We start from the raw sequence: 18,490 nt of genomic DNA on the forward strand, positions 1-18,490 counted from the left end.
GGATCCAGCACACACACAGTCTGTTTTTTTCTCCTAAGGACATCTGAATGGGGCCTAATCAGAAAACCAAAGTAAATGATAAAGGTTACTTAACTATAAGTGATCCATGTCTCATTGTAAGGCCACGGCCCCACTATCAGTATTCGGTCAGTATTTTTTTTCAGGAGTGGGATCCAAAACCAGGAGTGGGTGATACATGCAGAATTGGTGACTTGTTTCTATTATACCTTTTCTCTTATTGTTCCTCACCTGGTTTTGGCTCCCACTCCTGAGAAAAAATACTGATCGAATACTGACCAAATACTGATAGTGGGGCCGTGGCCTAACGATGGAACACACCAGATGTATTCATTGAGCTGGAAAATGTTTAGGATCACACTGATCTTCACACGTTTCTTCAGAGAAATCATGGACGCTGGCGGATGGACCCCTATAATGATGGACTGTTTGGGAAATTATGGATGGTGGGTCACATTGGGAAATGTATTGGGAGTCGGGGACACAAGAAATTGCTACATTTTGGGAGTTTTTTTTTAGCAAGGCCCAGATTTGCAGACTCTTTCGGGGGTCATGAAGGTCTCCCCTTTTTTTCCGGGAGCCTCCCGCACTTTCTATGGGAGTGGGCAGTAATATAGGAATAGTTTTGGGATACTTGCCCAGTCTGGACATTATGTGCTCTCTATTAGGCCGGGGTCAGACGGGCGTATATCACGGTCTGTATACCGTCCCAATGCCCGGACTGACCGGGGGTTTCTCGTCCTGAACTTAGATCTCATAGACTCATATAAGGTTGTAATGTCAGGTCAGGAGACCCCCGTCAGGCCGGGCTTTGGGGACGTGCACTGACCGTGATATTATACGCCCATCTGAACCTGGGCTTAGGCCCAATACGTTAGTGGTTGATCTCGTCAGTTTTTGTACTTCTATATATTTTATAACATGGATATTTTTTAGTCCTTTTTAAACTGAAATAGCTGAAAACAGAGAACAATAGCTTGCATTCCAATTCCACACCAAAGAGTAACAGGAAAGTCTTAAGTGTGGGCTCTATTTAGCAGTACCAGTATAGTAACAAGATTTCAGTGTCTCCGTCACACGAAGCCCCAAAACTATATAAAACCGCAAATAAATGCGCATGCGCGTTACAGAAAGGTCGCCGCCTCAAAAATTCCCCGTGTCGCGTCTCAAAGACTGCAGTGCAGTACGCATGCGCAGATAGTGTGCTATCCTGGAAGATTGTGGGAGGAGTTCTGCGGCTGAGTTGACGTCATTACGCACAGAGGCGCAGTGTCTGGGAAGGAGAAGGAGTCGGGCGGTGCTGTGCTCGTGTAAACAAAGGATTTGTGGTCGTCGGAGCCGGTGATTGTACCATGGGGGGCGTCCTCGGCATCTGCTCTATCGCCAGCTGGGTAAGGAGACTGTTGTCAGCGGCTTACTCCATAGTGCGCTGTTGTTTCACTTTAAAACCCAGCTGGGGGGATTAGTTCTGTAACAGCTGGTGAGCTACATGTCGGTGACCACTGGTGGTGCTCAGCAGGTGGGCATCCTCCCTGGTGGGGCAGGTGGTGTGTGGTCATTTGTATTTAGGCCCCCCTCTTTACACTCCAAGGGGGCCTCACCACTGATCTGTCACCAGCACTCCCTGGGGGATGGAGTTCCTAAGTGTCACTGCTCTTACAGTAAAGAATCCTTTCTATGCTGATGGTAAAGCCCTCTTCCATGTAGGTGTAATATTCGACAAGACATGCTGGGAGTTGTAGTATAGTTACAGCTGTAGACCACTTAAAAAAGGTGTTCCACTAGATTGTATAATGCCCCCATCCATTTACACCTTTAACTGTTTTTTTGTAAATACCTTATGTTGCGATATGTGCCTGTGAGTGGCGCTATTGCTTACCGCTCAGTCTACATCATGTGATCCCAGCTGCAGCCGCCGCTGATATGTCAACTTCTGGACTTCCTGGATTCCCCCAGGTGTGACCCAGTCACACGCACCCCCCTCCCCCCCCGATTGACTGGTCTGCACGTCACAGCCCAGTAGCCAGCGCTGTAGCTTAGTTAAAAGGTGTAAATTGATGGGGGGCATTCTGCAATGTAGTGGACCACCTCTTTAATGTTCTGTGCAGTGAAGTACATTTATTCCCATGGTAAGGGGATAGTCCTGGGTAGATGTGGGCATAGGCTTGGCTTAGGCTGCGTGCCCACGAAGGATTTTCCAAGCGTTTATGCTGCGGAATTTAGGCAGCATAAACGCTTGGGAAACGCTTGGTAATCCGTGCCCCATGCTCCCCAATGACAAGCCGCAATGCCCATACTGCGAATTTTTCCGCAACATTTATGCTGCGCTCAAAAATCCGCAGCATGTCCATTAATTTTGCGGACACGCAGCGTAATTGCCGCCATTGACTTGCATTGGACCGTGAGACATCCGCATCACTACATGTGCACATGCGGATATCACACGGTTCAATGTGCGGATGGTACCCGGGTGTGGATAAGAGGAGACTCTCGTCCAGACCTGGGTACCATAGAAACTGTAAAAAAAAAAAAAAAAAAAAAAAAGAATTTAAAATAAAAAATAAAGATTATACTTACCTTCTGATGTCCTCCCGGTGTTTTCTCCCCTCCACCTGGTATGCTGTATGGGTCGTGTTGTTGTGAAGGACCTGCCATGACGTCATTGAATCATGTAACCTGTCACATGACTGAATGACGTCACCGCAGGTCCTTCACAACACCGCGAGCCGCCCAAGACACCGGACGCAGCAGACAAAACACCGGGAGGACATCGGAAGGTAAGTATAATCTTTTTTTTTTATTTTTTACTATTCTTAGTTAAAAAAAAAAAAAGAATAACTTGGTCACACTACTATAAATCCATGCTGGTTGCATGGATTTATATAGTGTGAACAAGTTGTCAAGCACTTTTCCAAGTGATGCTAAAATCGCTTGGAAAAGCGCTTGATAACCCGCATGCAGAAATGCAAGTGAAGAACGCTTGACAAACGCTTCTACCTGGTGGGAAAAACGCATGTAAAAAGCGCATGCGTTTTTCCTGCCAGGGAGAAGCGGAAAAAAATATGCAGTATTTCTGCATCATGGGCACATAGCCTTACAGTGAAGCTATCAGCAGTATAACAGGGTTTAGTAAGCACTGGTGTAAAATAATAAAATCAGATGGTACTTGCCTTCCCCCTATCCAGCACCGCTACTGTGGTGACATCACAACTTCAGCACACTGAATGATTGGCTGCAGCGGTGGTGTGCTTTCTAGTTGTGACATCACTGCTAGAGGCAGAAACAGCAGAGGGTAAGTGCCATCTGCTTTTATTACTTTAACCCAGTGCTGGCCGTTAGAAAACCCATTTAAATCTTATTCTGCCACCATTTGTGATCATTCTATCTATGTTAATTAGAGTTGGTGCAAATCCATTGGCAGGACCTGATCTGGCAGCCGCAGGACAGGAGCCCTGAGAACTGACTCCTTCCTCCCAGCATCCCCCAATCTTCTTTTGATTAGCCGGCCTGACAGGGCATAATCATTGCAGGCGGCGTGACGCACATGTGATGTCGCACCAGGCTGTCTAATCAAAGGAAGAGCCGTGGATCCCCTCCTGGCATCCAATCCTGTGGTCACAGATGACTGACGTGGCTGATGGACCAGGTCCTGCAAGACGATTTGCACCAATTTTATTTAATCACTCAATTATAGCACCACATAACTTATACAAAGGACTTAGAAGAGCTCCAGTTGCTTATGTAAATGAAGACTCAAGTGTCCACTGGGCGTATCCGAACCACCTGAGTGTCCTGAACAATAATTGCTCTGCTCACCCCCAAGCCTTTGACTGCGGCATCTTTAGGGAAATGTGCTATCACGTGATGTTGCTGTTTGATCTCTACCCCCTTTTAAATAGGTTGTTATGCACTAATGGGAAAACTTCCTAGTAAACAGTTTTGTAAGTTGGTGATGTCACCTCCTCTGATGACATAGTGTCACTCCGTAAACACTGACTGCTAATCACATTGGTCTCATGCTATATGTGCCCCACAGGAGATTGGAGTGTTACACTAGATGCAAGCCCACAAACCCCTTTAATAAATGACACCTGGTAGGTGGACTCCCTCTTACAGATTTTGCACTGGTGGCCACTAGCCTTGTGATGGGTGATGTGGGGGCATCTTTTCTGTACATTGCATTCTCCTATGAATTGTATTCTGTGACTGATCTCGTCTCATGTGAGCGTCAGCTGATCGCTCTGACCCCATTATTCCGTATATTTCTTTTCAGATTCCGTGCCTGTGCAGCGGTGCCACGTGTGTGCTATGCCGCTGCTGCCCCAGCTCCGGAAACTCCACCGTGACCCGTCTGCTCTATGCATTCCTCATGTTTCTGGGGACGCTGCTTTGCATTGTAATGCTGAGTCCAGGAATATCGGACAAGCTGAGTGGAGTAAGTGTTTTGTGCCCTTACCATTATCTTCCTGCAATGATGTATGAATGGGCTCACCACTAATAACAGAGGGATGTGTTAGACGGGGGACGTGCAAACACGTCGGCTTGGGGAGAATGGTACTTCCTTGCCCTCTATGGCATTCGTTTGCCTGCATAAGGTACATGGTTGTCATCAGTAAAGTGTTCCTGTAATATGACACTTACGATAAGACCCTAATACAGTCAGTGATCGGATAATGAAGGGAGTGAGTGATCTCCTAGTAGAAAATATAAACTAATGTCTATTCCTGCAAAAGGAGAACATACAATCAGTTTTTAAAGAAGCCTTTACATGAACATTTTTTTTGTCCTCTAAACATGTGTATGTAGTGTCCTGTCAGTGTATATTAATATACTCATCTACCGCCGTCTTCTCCAGGATTCAGCACCGTTCTGCTCTTCTTCTGAGCGACAACACCACTCATCAGACTCTCTGGGTCACATTGAGCTCTCTGTAACCTAGAAGTGGCTTTTATAATGTAAGCCTATGGAGCAACAGAAAAGAGACTTCCGTATAGTCTGAAGAGCGGTGACGTCAATGAGAAGAGGAGCAGAGTGGCCATGGATCCTGGAGAAGTCACGAGTAGGTGAGTATATTATCACAATGACAGTACTGTATATACACAGGCTTGGAGAAAAAAGTTCATGGGAGGACTTCTTTAGTATACTTACTGTAGGGATTCTCCTAGGATCCAGCACTGCTGATCCCTTCTGGCTAGTTATTTCCACCCTTGGTAATATATTGTCTATGGTAATGGCGCGTCATCTGGCAGCTACTGCCTATTTTGGTGACGGCACAAGGATGCTATCAGTGGCACAGGCTGGTAGAGATACAAAGCGGCTATGGCTGCTCTGCTTCTTTCCTGGATCAATCTGTGTATAGAGGTAAGATTTTTCTAGTCTCATTTTTTTCTTGTCTCATATTCAGTGTTATGAGAATCTATGGGTTATAGGGTGTACACTGGGAAGGAACTAATTGTTATGAGAACTGACCCCTGAGAGGGGGAAGGTTTGTTGGAATTTTCCTTGGGAACTTTACGAGAAGTGTCACTTTGGCGCCTGCTTACTGTCTCAAAAATCAGAACAAAAGTACATTAGGAAAACGCATGCCTAGCAATTCCCTAAGGTTGGGTTCAAACCACCGTATTTCATGGACTAACTGTGGGATGCAAACTTAAAAGCTCATATATGCCTATGAGACTATTAGATCGGGTGAGGAGACTCGCGGTCAGTCCGGGCATTGCTGTCTGTATGAAATACTGCCATCGAACCCAGTGTGTTAGGGCAGCGTTCAACCAGTAGCTCTCTTGCTATTGAAGAACTACAACTCCTAGCATACCTTGACATCTCATGCATTTAGGACATGCTGGGAATTGTAGTTTTGAAACAGCTGATGAGCCACTGATAGAGAGATACTGGTCTTATGTCATTGTTGGGCATCGCCTAGAACCTGGGTATAGAGGAGTAGAAGAATGTGATGACCTCATGCCATCCTTCTCATCTTCAATACTGTGCAGTGATGCCACCTGATTACAGGGTAGTACCCAGCAATCTACATATCTGTGCCATGATAAACCTCTTACTCCTTGTGATGTCTAGGAGCTACCAGGGTTTTATGATGCCAGCAATTACAAGCATTATATCTATATTGTGCCAGCTGCTGTTACTGACATGTCATCCTGGATACATCAGATCTGAAGGCTTTCGTTCACTCTTTTGAATATCTCTGCTTGCTGACAGCGAATATTATGGGGCTTAAACTTTGAACAGACTCAGGTTTTCTCAAATGTTGGAATTTGAGAACCTGTCATCACAATTTTGTTATGTAGTGGTGCTGTAAAACGGATTAAATCGATACCTTTGACATAATCTGCTTTTTGAATCTTTGTGTTATGCTAACTAGATTGCGGTGCACAGGGGCCGGACTGTGCTCTGTGTCTTCTCCTCCCGGCCCCTCCGGCTACCTCCGGTCTGTGAATTGACAGGTCACTGCTCTCTCAATAACCTGCACCGTCTTTGCCTTGGGCGGCGGATTCACAGATTGAGTTCTCGGCCAGGCTACAATAGAATGGCGGAGCAAGATTTCAAGAAGAGGATGCTGATCACTGAAAAAGCAGTGTGCTGTCATTCAAAGCCAGGAGAAGAAGACCCAGTGCACAGTCCAGCCCCGGATCACTAGAAACTAAATAGCGTAACACATTAAATGCTGATTACAGAAGAATGACATCTCTCTCTGTCCTGGTAGTTTGCTACAATGTGTCAGAGCAGATTGCTTACGATTGTTGGGTTATTGTAGGGGCTGCGGTACCAAGACCTGATTACATGAAGGCACATGATCCTCGGCACTTTGCAATCCTGGGATTTTCTGGCGTGCGCCTCTTAATTAATTTGGCGCATTTTACCCCACCACTCCTGTCATTAAGACTGGCGTGTACAACACCAGCCTTAATGACCCAACCCCAAAATTATCATTCAGACGTCTGTTAAATCCGTACGTCTTGTATCTGTGATTTTTCTGGATAGCTCACATACCCATTGTAACCTATGGTGATATTCACACGTCTGTATTATTGTGGACTGGGTAGTCCGCAAAAAAATCACGTCCGTTTTTGTTTAGTTTATATTGTCAGTTTGGGCTGATAAATCTGTATTATGGCTGTATATCAATAGTCATGTAAAACCAGCCTCATATAATGACAAAAATGTGGAATAAACACATTTTTGTAAAATAAACATATTGAAAAGCTTTATTTATGACAGTAAATGACATGCACATATTCCCAGGGTCTGCTTTTTTTTTTTTTTTCTCCTCTGGGGGGGGGGTGTGAATTTTTTTTTTCTTCTTTCTTCCCCTACCTTTGCATTCTTTGGTGCAGATGCCTGCAATAGTAATCTGCTGTAATTCTTGCCCTTTTTGGTGCAGATTTGAATCAGTTTCTTTTTCATTTTATTATTTTGTAATATGTTTTTTCAGTACAAAAAAAACAGGATTCTGCTCCGAAAAACACAATTATGATCTTCCAGGCAGGTCTTTAAGGAAACATGCATGAAAGCTGCAGTTGAACAGTGCCTTTAATCAAACATTTACACAAGTTTTCATGAAATCACATCCACTTTGCTTGATCTGCAAATTTTCTACAGAAAAAAAATACATCACAAATGCTGCAGGTTTGTTTTTTTTCCCGCCAAGTGGTAACACAGCCTCTAGGGGCGCTATGGGATTCCCCAATCATGGCTTCTATCTTCTAGAGAAGGCTCCACTTCTGTCCAGTGGTTGAGTTGGGAATCAATTGCAGTAATTTGTGCTGAGCCGCACATAACACCCAACCAAGACAACATTAATGGAGCTCAGCCCGTATTGTGCATGTAAATGGAGATGTATTAATAAATCATTGTGCACGATGGAAGGAAGCTCACACTTCCTGCACCCTCTCTAATAATAGTCTCAGGATACTTTCTCTTATGGCTGATGCTGGATTGCCATAAAGTGACAACCTACTAGCTGAACCTCCTGCTGTTGTCAGTCAGGGGCAAGCCGGCTCTCCTGTCCCATCCTGCATCTCTGTTCCCTGAGGGTTTGTGACCATGTCGCCTTACTCAACTATAACAAAGGCAAATGGTCCATAGGACCGTAATAGCCAAACTTTCACCATCCAAAAAATGTTGATAAAATCACTGTTTGTTTTTCAAGAGACTGTCATTGGAGGACTGTGCCATGTAGTCCTCCTTATTCGTGAGCTTTGTATAACCCCTCCCCCCACCAATGATTGGCAGCTTTCTGCCTATGCACAGTGTACACAGAAAGCCGCCAATCAGTGGTGTGGGTGGGGTTATACAGAGCTCAGCATTCAGAGAACTAATATATCTGCAGCAGAGAAAACAGTGATTGTATCAAAATGACAGCAAGCAGCCCAGTAAGTGATACATCGCTGGAATCAGGGTCTCTGCCCCTACATCATGCTGTTCTCAGATGGGGGAGCAAATACCTGCTGACAAATTCCCTTTGATAGCATCCCATATACACATTAGGAGATGACTGTATACAGATGGTGACCCTGCAGTGCCCATCATCACAAAGTGAAAAGTGCAGCTAACTCTTACTATAAACGCCACATTTGTCAAGTCAGAGGGCGGTTAATATTTAACCCAGGAAAGTTGTCAGGTTATTTAGGTCTATAAAGACTTCATTTTAGAAAATGATTTGATTGTTTTCTAGTCATATCTATGAGGAAAAAACAAACTTGTTTCTGTAGTGGTCGGACTGGTTTCTATGTCCAGTATTGTAGCCATTCCTGTCTGTGAAACTTTCAGCTTCTCACACCTTAGCGTAAAATACTTGCACATCAGGAAACCCCAGGTAAGTCTAATGCTGGCATATGTGTTATCACCCAGATTTCCCAGAAACAGAACAACAACAAAAAATAATGTGCTAAATGAGATTCTGATTGCTAGGCTTGTGACTGTAAGATGGTAAGGCCTTCTATATTTGCACCTGTAGTCACAGCCTGGTAATAGTCTGTGTTCTGCTCCGCAGATTCCAGGCTTTTGTGAAGGAGGATTTGGCGCTGAGCTCCCCCATATGAACGGAATCGTGAACTGCAATGTGCTGGTGGGATACAAGGCCGTCTATCGGGTCAGCTTTGCCATGTCCATGTTCTTCCTGGTCTTCTCCTTGCTGATGATCGGAATCAAGACTAGCAAAGACCCCCGAGCTGCTATACACAATGGGTAACGAAGAATTGTTTGGGGGTAAAGTTCAGTGGATATAACAAAATAACTTCTGCCCTGACGTGGAACTGTGATAGCACAGGTGTTATGTGACCTACTCTTAAAGGGGATGTCCAGATTTGAAGGAAAAAAAAATCCTTTTCTTCTAAGCAATAGCTCAACTCCTGCCCTTAGACGGGGTCCGGTATTCTAGCTCGGCTTCATTCACTTAAATACTGTAGTACCAATATTAACCCATTTGACAATAGTGGTGCAGTTTCTTGGAAAGAGAGGATAAAAAGTCTAAACTCATATGTTAGCCCCTTTACCCTGATAATGTCAAAGTAATGTAAATGCACGGCGCCTGGTCCGGAGCTTTATTTTAGCACCATTAGTAAAGTTCCGGCATGGGACTAAAGCTCTTGCTCTTCTAAAGTCTAGCAGGTGCAGGTCACGGTGACACAACCGTGGCGTTTAGTAGCCACTTCTGTCTTATCTTTCGCTATCTACGTAGAACTCAATGAGCGCCATGAACTGCATATAGAAGCATCTGCATTGCTGTTGGTTGTATATAGGACCTAACAAGTCAAGATTAGTACTGCCGGTGATGTGGCTCTTATGGATGCTCCAGTTATAGTGGAAAAAATGCACATTAAAAGGAACGTGTTTTTTTTAATGATCTTAGACTAGAGAATAATTGTATGTAAAATAAATAAATAAAAAACATCCTAATGGGGATAATAAAATAGACCCCCACTGAAAAATGTATTTTTTTTTCTTTTGTATAAATTACATTTCATTACAGATTTTTTTTTTTTTTAAAAAGCTTCACATATTACAGATCCACACAACCATAATATCCTGGATAATTCATTCAATGGGACATATGGTGTGAAAGTAAACAGTAAAAACAACAATCTCCCTTTTTTTTTTTTTTTTTTTAACTATACATCAAACAGCATCCAAAAATATGATTTGTCTCACATAAAACAAGTCACATGAGTGAAACATGTAAAATAGTTATGGCTGCTGAAAAGCCAAGAAGCAAAGATTTAAAAAGTTGATCTGTCATTATAGCCCTTCTATAGATCTTCTCATTTAGCCCTATGTTCCACCTGTACATAGATATTCTGCACATACATGGTGGACATACGGCTATATTCCTGATAGGGCCAACATGCACATGTTAGGGGGACACTCTTTAGCTACTTCTACTCTACACAGCTTACTTTTTTTCTTCTTTTCTGTCCTGTAGGTTTTGGTTCTTTAAGGTATTGGCCATTGTGGGTATTATGGTGGGCGCTTTCTACATTCCAGAAGGAGATTTCACAAGAGGTAAGTGTGACGACTTCCTCATCCGTATCCATTATGAATTAGGAGAGTGCATTGTGTCTTCCCTATTAGCGTTTTAAACCTCTATAGTTATTGAAGTCTCATATCCTGGAATGTAGTGCTTTACATTACTAATGTTGTACTTAGGTACAGCCTGCAATATACTGAAGAACTACATTCAAAATGCAACATGATTTAAAGCTGAAATCTCAAAGCAGATTTTTGCAGTGGTGATGTGCAAGTGTACCTGTAACCTCAGACAAGGAAAGCTATATGTATTGCTGCATTAGAGCTTCACTAAAGCAACCAGCAGAACTGTGAATGCAGCTCTGGAGTACAATACATAATGTAAATTAGTTTCAGTAAAGGACAATATGTGTACACAGTGACTCCACCAGCACGATCGTGAATGCAGCTCTGGAGTATAATACAGAATGTAACTCAGGATCAGTACAGGATAAGTAATGTAATGTATGTACACAGTGACTCCACCAGCAGAATAGTGAGTGCAGCTCTGGAGTATAATACAGGATGTAACTCAGGATCAGTACAGGATAAGTAATGTAATGTATGTACACAGTGACTCCACCAGCAGAATAGTGAGTGCAGCTCTGGAGTATAATACAGGATGTAACTCAGGATAAGTAATGTAATGTATATACACAGTGACTCCACCAGCAGAATAGTGAGTGCAGCTCTGGAGTATAATGCAGGATGTAACTCAGTATCAGTAATGTAATGTATGTACACAGTGACTCCACCAGCAGGATAGTGAATGCAGCTCTGGAGTATAATACAGGATGTAACTCAGGATCAGTGCAGGATAAGTAATGTAATGTATGTACACAGTGACTGCACCAGCAGAATAGTGAGTGCAGCTCTGGAGTATAATACAGATGTAACTCAGGATCAGTACAGGATAAGTAATGTAATGTATGTACACAGTGACTGCACCAGCAGAATAGTGAGTGCAGCTCTGGAGTATAATACAGGATGTAACTCAGGCTCAGTAATGTAATGTATGTACACAGTGACTCCACCAGCAGAATAGTGAGTGCAGCTCTGGAGTATAATACAGGATGTAACTCAGGATCAGTACAGGATAAGTAATGTAATGTATATACAGAGTGACTGCACCAGCAGAATAGTGAGTTCTGCTCTGGAGTATAATACAGGATGTAACTCAGGCTCAGTAATGTAATGTATGTACACAGTGACTCCACCAGCAGAATAGTGAGTGCAGCTCTGGAGTATAATACAGGATGTAACTCAGGATCAGCACAGGATAAGTAATGTAATGTATATACAGAGTGACTGCACCAGCAGAATAGTGAGTGCAGCTCTGGAGAATAATATAGGATATAACTCAGGATCAGTTCAGGATAAGTAATGTAATGTATATACAGAGTGACTGCACCAGCAGAATAGTGAGTGCAGCTCTGGAGAATAATATAGGATATAACTCAGGATCAGTTCAGGATAAGTAATGTAATGTATGCGCACAGTGATTTCACCAGCAGGATAGTGAGTGAAACTCTGGAGTATAATACAGAATATAACTCTGGATTCGAACAATTGTCTTGTAAGTTATAATATAGTGTAAAATTTTGCCCATAGGTGAACCAAACCTGCATATTCCATTGCGCTAAACTTTTTAAAGCTGCTGACTAAGATTAGTGGACTTTTTTTTTCAGAAGTCTATTGCCTTCTATTTTATTTCTGGTATTGCATCTTTGTCTCACATACTGCAATACCATTCCCGGCCTGTGGACAAAAGTGGTGCTGTTTCTGGAGAAAAAGCTCACTAGTTATGACCTGCCAAGTTTTTTTTTCGTTGTATATCAATGTAACAACTGATGAATACATGCCATGCACATTGGTGCCATGTGTCCTGTGTTTGGCGTCACTCAGTAGTGCAGTCACATTCCTATGCCACCTGGTAATGTCACTTGCTTCTCACCTTTAAGCACATGGAGCTGTGCAGCTAAACTCATAGTATTTCATATAGTGGGATCATCATAGTGTTCCTTACTGTCATTTCAGCATGGTTCTGGATCGGGGCTTTGGGGGCCGCCAGCTTCATCGTCATCCAGTTAGTTCTGCTTGTTGACTTTGCCCATTCTGTGAACGAGTCGTGGGTGGAGCGCATGGAGGAAGGCAATTCCAAATGCTGGTATGCAGGTAAGGAGACCCTTCTAAAGCCAGGATTGTGGGTCATTTGTATGGTCCTGATCTAACTATTGCCATTGTTTTCTGTCTCGTCCAGTGCTGCTGACAGTGACCGGCCTGTTGTACATCTTGTCCCTCACCGCCGTCGTCCTCTTCTATGTCTTCTACACCATACCCAGCGGCTGCACTGAAAACAAGATCTTTATCAGTTTCAACATGATCTTGTGTCTCATAGTATCCGTCATCTCCATTCTTCCCAGAGTACAGGTACAGGATATATCTTGTGAGACTGGGCTCTTCTAGCAGATAATGGTGCGTGGTGAGAAGCACCAGGTGGTACAGGAGAGTTGGGCTGGCTTACAGCACATAGTTGCCTTGATACCCAACCGTGATGACGTCTCTGCCCTCTGATCATGTGGACGTGTCCCTAAACATAAGTGCTCTTTTTTCACATTGCAGGAATATCAGCCACGATCAGGCCTCCTTCAGTCCTCCATGATTACATTGTATACCATGTACCTGACCTGGTCTGCAATGTCCAATGAGCCGGGTGAGTAAAATTCTTTGCAGGGTCCCGTAGTATATAGGATTATCATAGGGACAATGTTTCTCTCGTGGTAGGATCTGTTCCTATTTTTGATTTCACATAGATTTAAGTCCACACAATGGCCCTATGACAACACTGAAAAACTGAATATGGGAGTGTTATGGGGGCATAGTTTCTGAAGCTCCGACAAAAGGTTTGGTATTAAAAGAAGTTGTGTTTTTTTTTTTTTCTGTTTTGTTTTTTTTTAGACCATGTAAGCCTTCTTCATCTCTTAAAAGGGTTGTCCACATGCTCATACACATTGCATGTATACCAACTTATATTCTAGTTCATTACTTTCAGTTTTGGCTGCAGAAGGAGTTAACTGAGAATCCGTCAGTCAGCCTGTTATGATGGTCTGACAGGGAGGTGTAACGCTTCAATTTGTCATTTTCTGATCTCTCTGCTGATTTATGATAACAGGTCACATCAAAGTTAAATGTGCAAGGAAACAAAAGGGCCTGTACAAACTAAAGGGTTCAACATTTTTAATGAAAGCTAATTGCAAATATGATTTTTAGCCCCAAGTACATGCTTTTAAGTAATAAAAAATCCATGAAGACAGACAACCCCTTTAATAGTCATGAATTGATTTTCTAAAACTGATGACCGTTCCTCTGATCAAGACAGTTAGTTGTCGGATAGGTTAACTTTACTTCTTTTGGGGTAAAGCATCATGGTGTTGATGTTTCTCCTCTTCCTTATCATTGATATTTGTACGAGGAGTGATTGTTCATCCATGTAATTGAATGTTACTTAATTCTCATGCTTACTCCCCACAGATCGTACTTGTAACCCAAGCCTGATAAGCATCCTGAACAAAATCACTTCTCCAACGCTGAGCCCCAGCAATGTATCGTCCTTGGCGCTGACTCCCACCCCTGAGACACCCAGGTCCCTACAATGGTGGGACACGCAGAGCGTCATCGGTCTCATCATGTTTGTGCTGTGTCTCCTTTATTCCAGGTGGGAACAAGCCGTGCCGTACATGTCACATACTCAGGCTCATTCCACTGAGGTTTTATTCATAACATAAGAAAACTTTTGCCTGTGTTCATATTTACACTGGAGCCAATGCCTGGAGAATGCAGTATTATAGTAGTTATATTCTTGTACATAGGGGGCAGTATTATAGTAGTTATATTCTTGTACATAGGGGGTAATATTATAGTAGTTATATTCTTGTACATAGGGGCAGTATTATAGTAGTTATATTCTTGTACATAGGGGGCAGTATTACAGTAGTTATATTCTTGTACATAGGGGGCAGTATTGTAGTAGTTATATTCTTGTACATAGGAGCAGTATTATAGTAGTTTATATTCTTGTACATAGGGGCAGTATTATAGTAGTTATATTCTTGTACATAGGAGCAGTATTATAGTAGTTATATTCTTGTACATAGGAGCAGTATTATAGTAGTTATATTCTTGTATATAGGGGCAGTATTATAGTAGTTATATTCTTGTACATAGGAGGCAGTATTGTAGTAGTTATATTCTTGTACATAGGAGCAGTATCATAGTAGTTTATATTCTTGTACATAGGGGCAGTATTGTAGTAGTTATATTCTTGTACATAGGAGCAGTATTATAGTAGTTATATTCTTGTACATAGGAGCAGTATTATAGTAGTTATATTCTTGTACATAGGAGCAGTATTATAGTAGTTATAACTATAATAATGTCCCCTATGTACAAGAATATATTCTTGTACATAAGGGGCAGGGTCATAATACAACTACTATAATACTGCCCCCTATGTAGAAGGATAAACTACTATAATAATTATATTCTTGTACATTGAGGGTAGTATTATAGTAATATTCTTCTACATAGGGGGCAGTATTATAGTAGTTGTATTCTTGTACATAGGAGCAGTATTATAGTAGTTATATTCTTGTACATAGGGGGCCGGATTATAGTAGTTGTATTCTTGTACATAGGGGGCAGGATTATAGTAGTTGTATTCTTGTACATGGGGGGGGGGGGGGCAGGATTATAGTAGTTGAATTCTTGTACATAGGGGGCAGGGTTATAGTATTTTTTGAGGTGGGCTAGTAATGGACATGCGCCAGAAATGTACACAGAGCAGTTACTTCCCTACCCCCACTCTGTATTCCCTGAGTGTAATTTAGAGTATTTTTATGTAACCACATTTTGTCTGCCCGCTCATGTACTTTGCAGTATTCGCAACTCCACCAGCAGCCAGGTAAAGAAGCTGACCCTTTCTGGCCAGGACACCGCTATGTTGGATGATGGGACAGGGAACGGTGATGTTGAGGAGGGCGAGGTTCGGCGTGTTGTGGATAATGAGAAGGACGGTGTCCAATACAGTTATTCCTTCTTCCACTTGATGTTGTGCCTTGCTTCCCTCTATGTAATGATGACCCTTACCAACTGGTTCAGGTGAGTCCTTTTATCTTTTTGTAACTGGGTTACAGATTGGGTTAATTTCACATATTCTGAATCTAGCCATCGCTGTAATTTTCTAGCATGCAGCCTATTGATGTATTCACCATGTGCAGGCCACAGAATGGCTGTGTAGATTGTACAATGGACATGTTTTAGCTTTCTTCTTTAATAGGTTTGCATGAAGATTATAAATTAACACCTATCCTTAACAGAAAAACTTACTGATCACTGGGGGTCCGACCCTGGGACACCTCCACTGTATTGTCATTGCCTCAGGCAGTCCCACATGCATTGTATGGAGTGAAGATGCTTATGCTTGCTCTCGAATGCCATGCAGTGGTCTGCACATCCCTCTCTATGAATGGAGTGAACGTCTAAGCCAGGGGTCTCAAACACGCGGCCCCTGAGGCTGCTTAATGCGCCCCGCAGGCACCGGAGTCCCCCTAATGATTGCAGCCTGGTCCTGAGGGCTGCTGAAATCAGTAATTCTTTTCAGTTGAATGTTCTACAAGATGGGGACCAGCATGGACCATTACTACACGATGGGGCACATTACTACAAGAAGTTGGTCAGAATTACTATATGGTGCCAATTTTAAGAAAAAAAAAGCACTATATGTGGCCAATTAGGGGACACATTTGTAAAAACTATAAAACTGTACCATAGCCCATAAAATGAATGCCATGTAAAAGAATAAAATAAAGCAAAAAACAATATGGTATCATTAAAATTTTATATACTCTTGCAAAGAATGCAGCCCTTCAAATTCACATTTTTTCTATGTGCTTCCCATATACTTAGCCGAGTTTGAGACCCCTGGTCTCTGAGACCCCTGGTCTAAGCCATCGACATATGACTCTGCAACTGCATGGAGATCGTAGAAGGCAGGGAACTGTTGTCAGAGATAGCAAGACTTCCCATGAAGAGGGCAGAAATGGTTTTATTACAGTCTCTGCCTTCCTAGTAATGGTATACATATCGCAGAATGAGCAGTGTGTATATAGTGCTGGAAACGGCCATGGCACTTCATGTAAGCAGCAGGTCCTGTGTAGCTGAAGGAGCTCGGGGATAAAAAGAAATATGAATGACAAAAAAAAAAAACTCTGTTTAAAAAAGTGTTATGATTTTCAAACCTGTATGTATAAAAGATAATGCACAATGACTTGGGCCACGTATTTGTAAATATAGGTGTCAATCTGTGGTTTCCATCACAACACTCATGACTTCTATTAAAAAGCCCTCCAGACTTTGATTTTATATAATCGGTCGTGCACATGTTTTTTTACTTTAATAAAAGGTGAAATCTATAAATGTTTCCTTGATTTCCAGCCCCGATGCCGACCTGAACACCATAACAAGCAAGTGGCCAGCCGTCTGGGTGAAGATGGGATCCAGCTGGTTCTGTCTGCTCCTCTATACCTGGACCCTCATCGGTCCCTGTGTCCTTCCTAACAGAGACTTCAGTTAGACGCCTTGGATCGCCACCGTTTTGGTAACATCTCCAGTTCCAAAGTCCTGCTCAGACAATTCCATAAGCCATTGTCTTTTTACTGCTTTTCCTGACGGATCCTTTTAATTTGAAGCTTTATAATGTGTATTTTGCTGCTTTTTATCTGCTTCATTGTCGCTGATGCTGTTTTTTTGGTTTGTTTTAAATTGAGGAACGGTTCAATTTACGTTCGTCAGTAATATATCTGATAAATTTTCTATATAAAAGATATATATGTATTCTGATTTTTGTATTCAGTATTTGATAGATTTATTTTATGTGATGCAGAGCATCGCAGCCCCTTCTGTACATGTCCCTCTGCCACATCTTGTGCCAGGCTGATGCTGATGGAGCCGAGTGCTAAAGGTGGCTCCATAGATACAGCCATTTATTGGGGCCATATCGTTCTTTGTAAATTGGAAACAGAAGTGTTTCTGCTAGGATATATCTATGGTTTTGGTATGATATATATGGAAGTCACAGGGACCATATATACGGCTGCTGAAAACACAGAAGCCTCCTCCCCTCCACAGAACAAACAGTGGATCATCAGGGTTGTATAGGACCACGGGGTCTTGTAGCTGAATCCCTCACTGTGGCGTAAGGGGTTGTCCACTGTTCATGAGGATGCACCCATCCTTTCACTCATTGACTGCAGTGTGGAGCATTATCCATTTTACTACCCTTACTGATTTAATGTCTCAATGGGGTGATGCAACAAGACTTTATTTTTTTCACCGTCCTCCCAATATGAAAAAAGTTCCCTCCTTAGTCCCAGAAAAAAGATCCACCTTCTATGGAGTGCACATGGTCGGACGCGGTGATTAGCAGTTGTAGGGGGAACTTCTTTTGCCATTCTAAATAAGTTTCATATTAATGCTGCCTAAATTTCAGATATGGGTTTGAAGTTCTTTACACAGCGGAGAAAGCTTTGACTACATAAGAATAAAGCTTGATAACGAGGAGTGGGTGACATCGCTGTCCTATATATGGGGCTGAGTTATAGGGTGGGTGGCCGCCTCCGTTGTGTCTAGATTATCTTCTGCACTTAGATTTGCACTGTAATGTATACACTGTTTAATAAAGGATTTAATAAAATTACCATTTTACTCAAGTTGTGTGTCACTTCGGAGACTGTGTGGATGTCTTATGTTAAAGGGATGGTCACTAAATAAATTTCATGTCTTTCCAGAGCAAGATCACCAGTTTGAGAAGGGACATAGTAGATAAGGGTTTCCATAAGTGAACTCTCTAGTTTTATCTATCTCCATAGCATACTGGGGTCCCCCTTGCTCAGGA

At 42.5% G+C, this 18,490-nt stretch overlaps 1 protein-coding gene across 1 annotated transcript; it reads left to right on the top strand.

The window, feature by feature from the left end:
- The first annotated feature begins 1,238 nt into the window (after nt 1–1,238).
- SERINC3 (serine incorporator 3) lies at nt 1,239–18,305 on the top strand. The gene is made up of 10 exons (XM_073683062.1): nt 1,239–1,409; nt 4,292–4,453; nt 9,029–9,222; nt 10,457–10,536; nt 12,577–12,714; nt 12,800–12,969; nt 13,162–13,252; nt 14,071–14,254; nt 15,475–15,696; nt 17,032–18,305. Exons 1-10 carry the CDS (start codon nt 1,371–1,373, stop codon nt 17,168–17,170), a joined length of 1,419 nt encoding a protein of 472 aa, XP_073539163.1. The 5' UTR covers nt 1,239–1,370; the 3' UTR covers nt 17,171–18,305.
- Nucleotides 18,306–18,490: the final 185 nt, after the last annotated feature.

Source organism: Phyllobates terribilis, unplaced genomic scaffold (assembly GCF_046119375.1).
Source record: "Phyllobates terribilis strain yellow unplaced genomic scaffold, ASM4611937v1 Scaffold_5__5_contigs__length_657084704, whole genome shotgun sequence".
NCBI lineage: Eukaryota > Metazoa > Chordata > Amphibia > Anura > Dendrobatidae > Phyllobates > Phyllobates terribilis.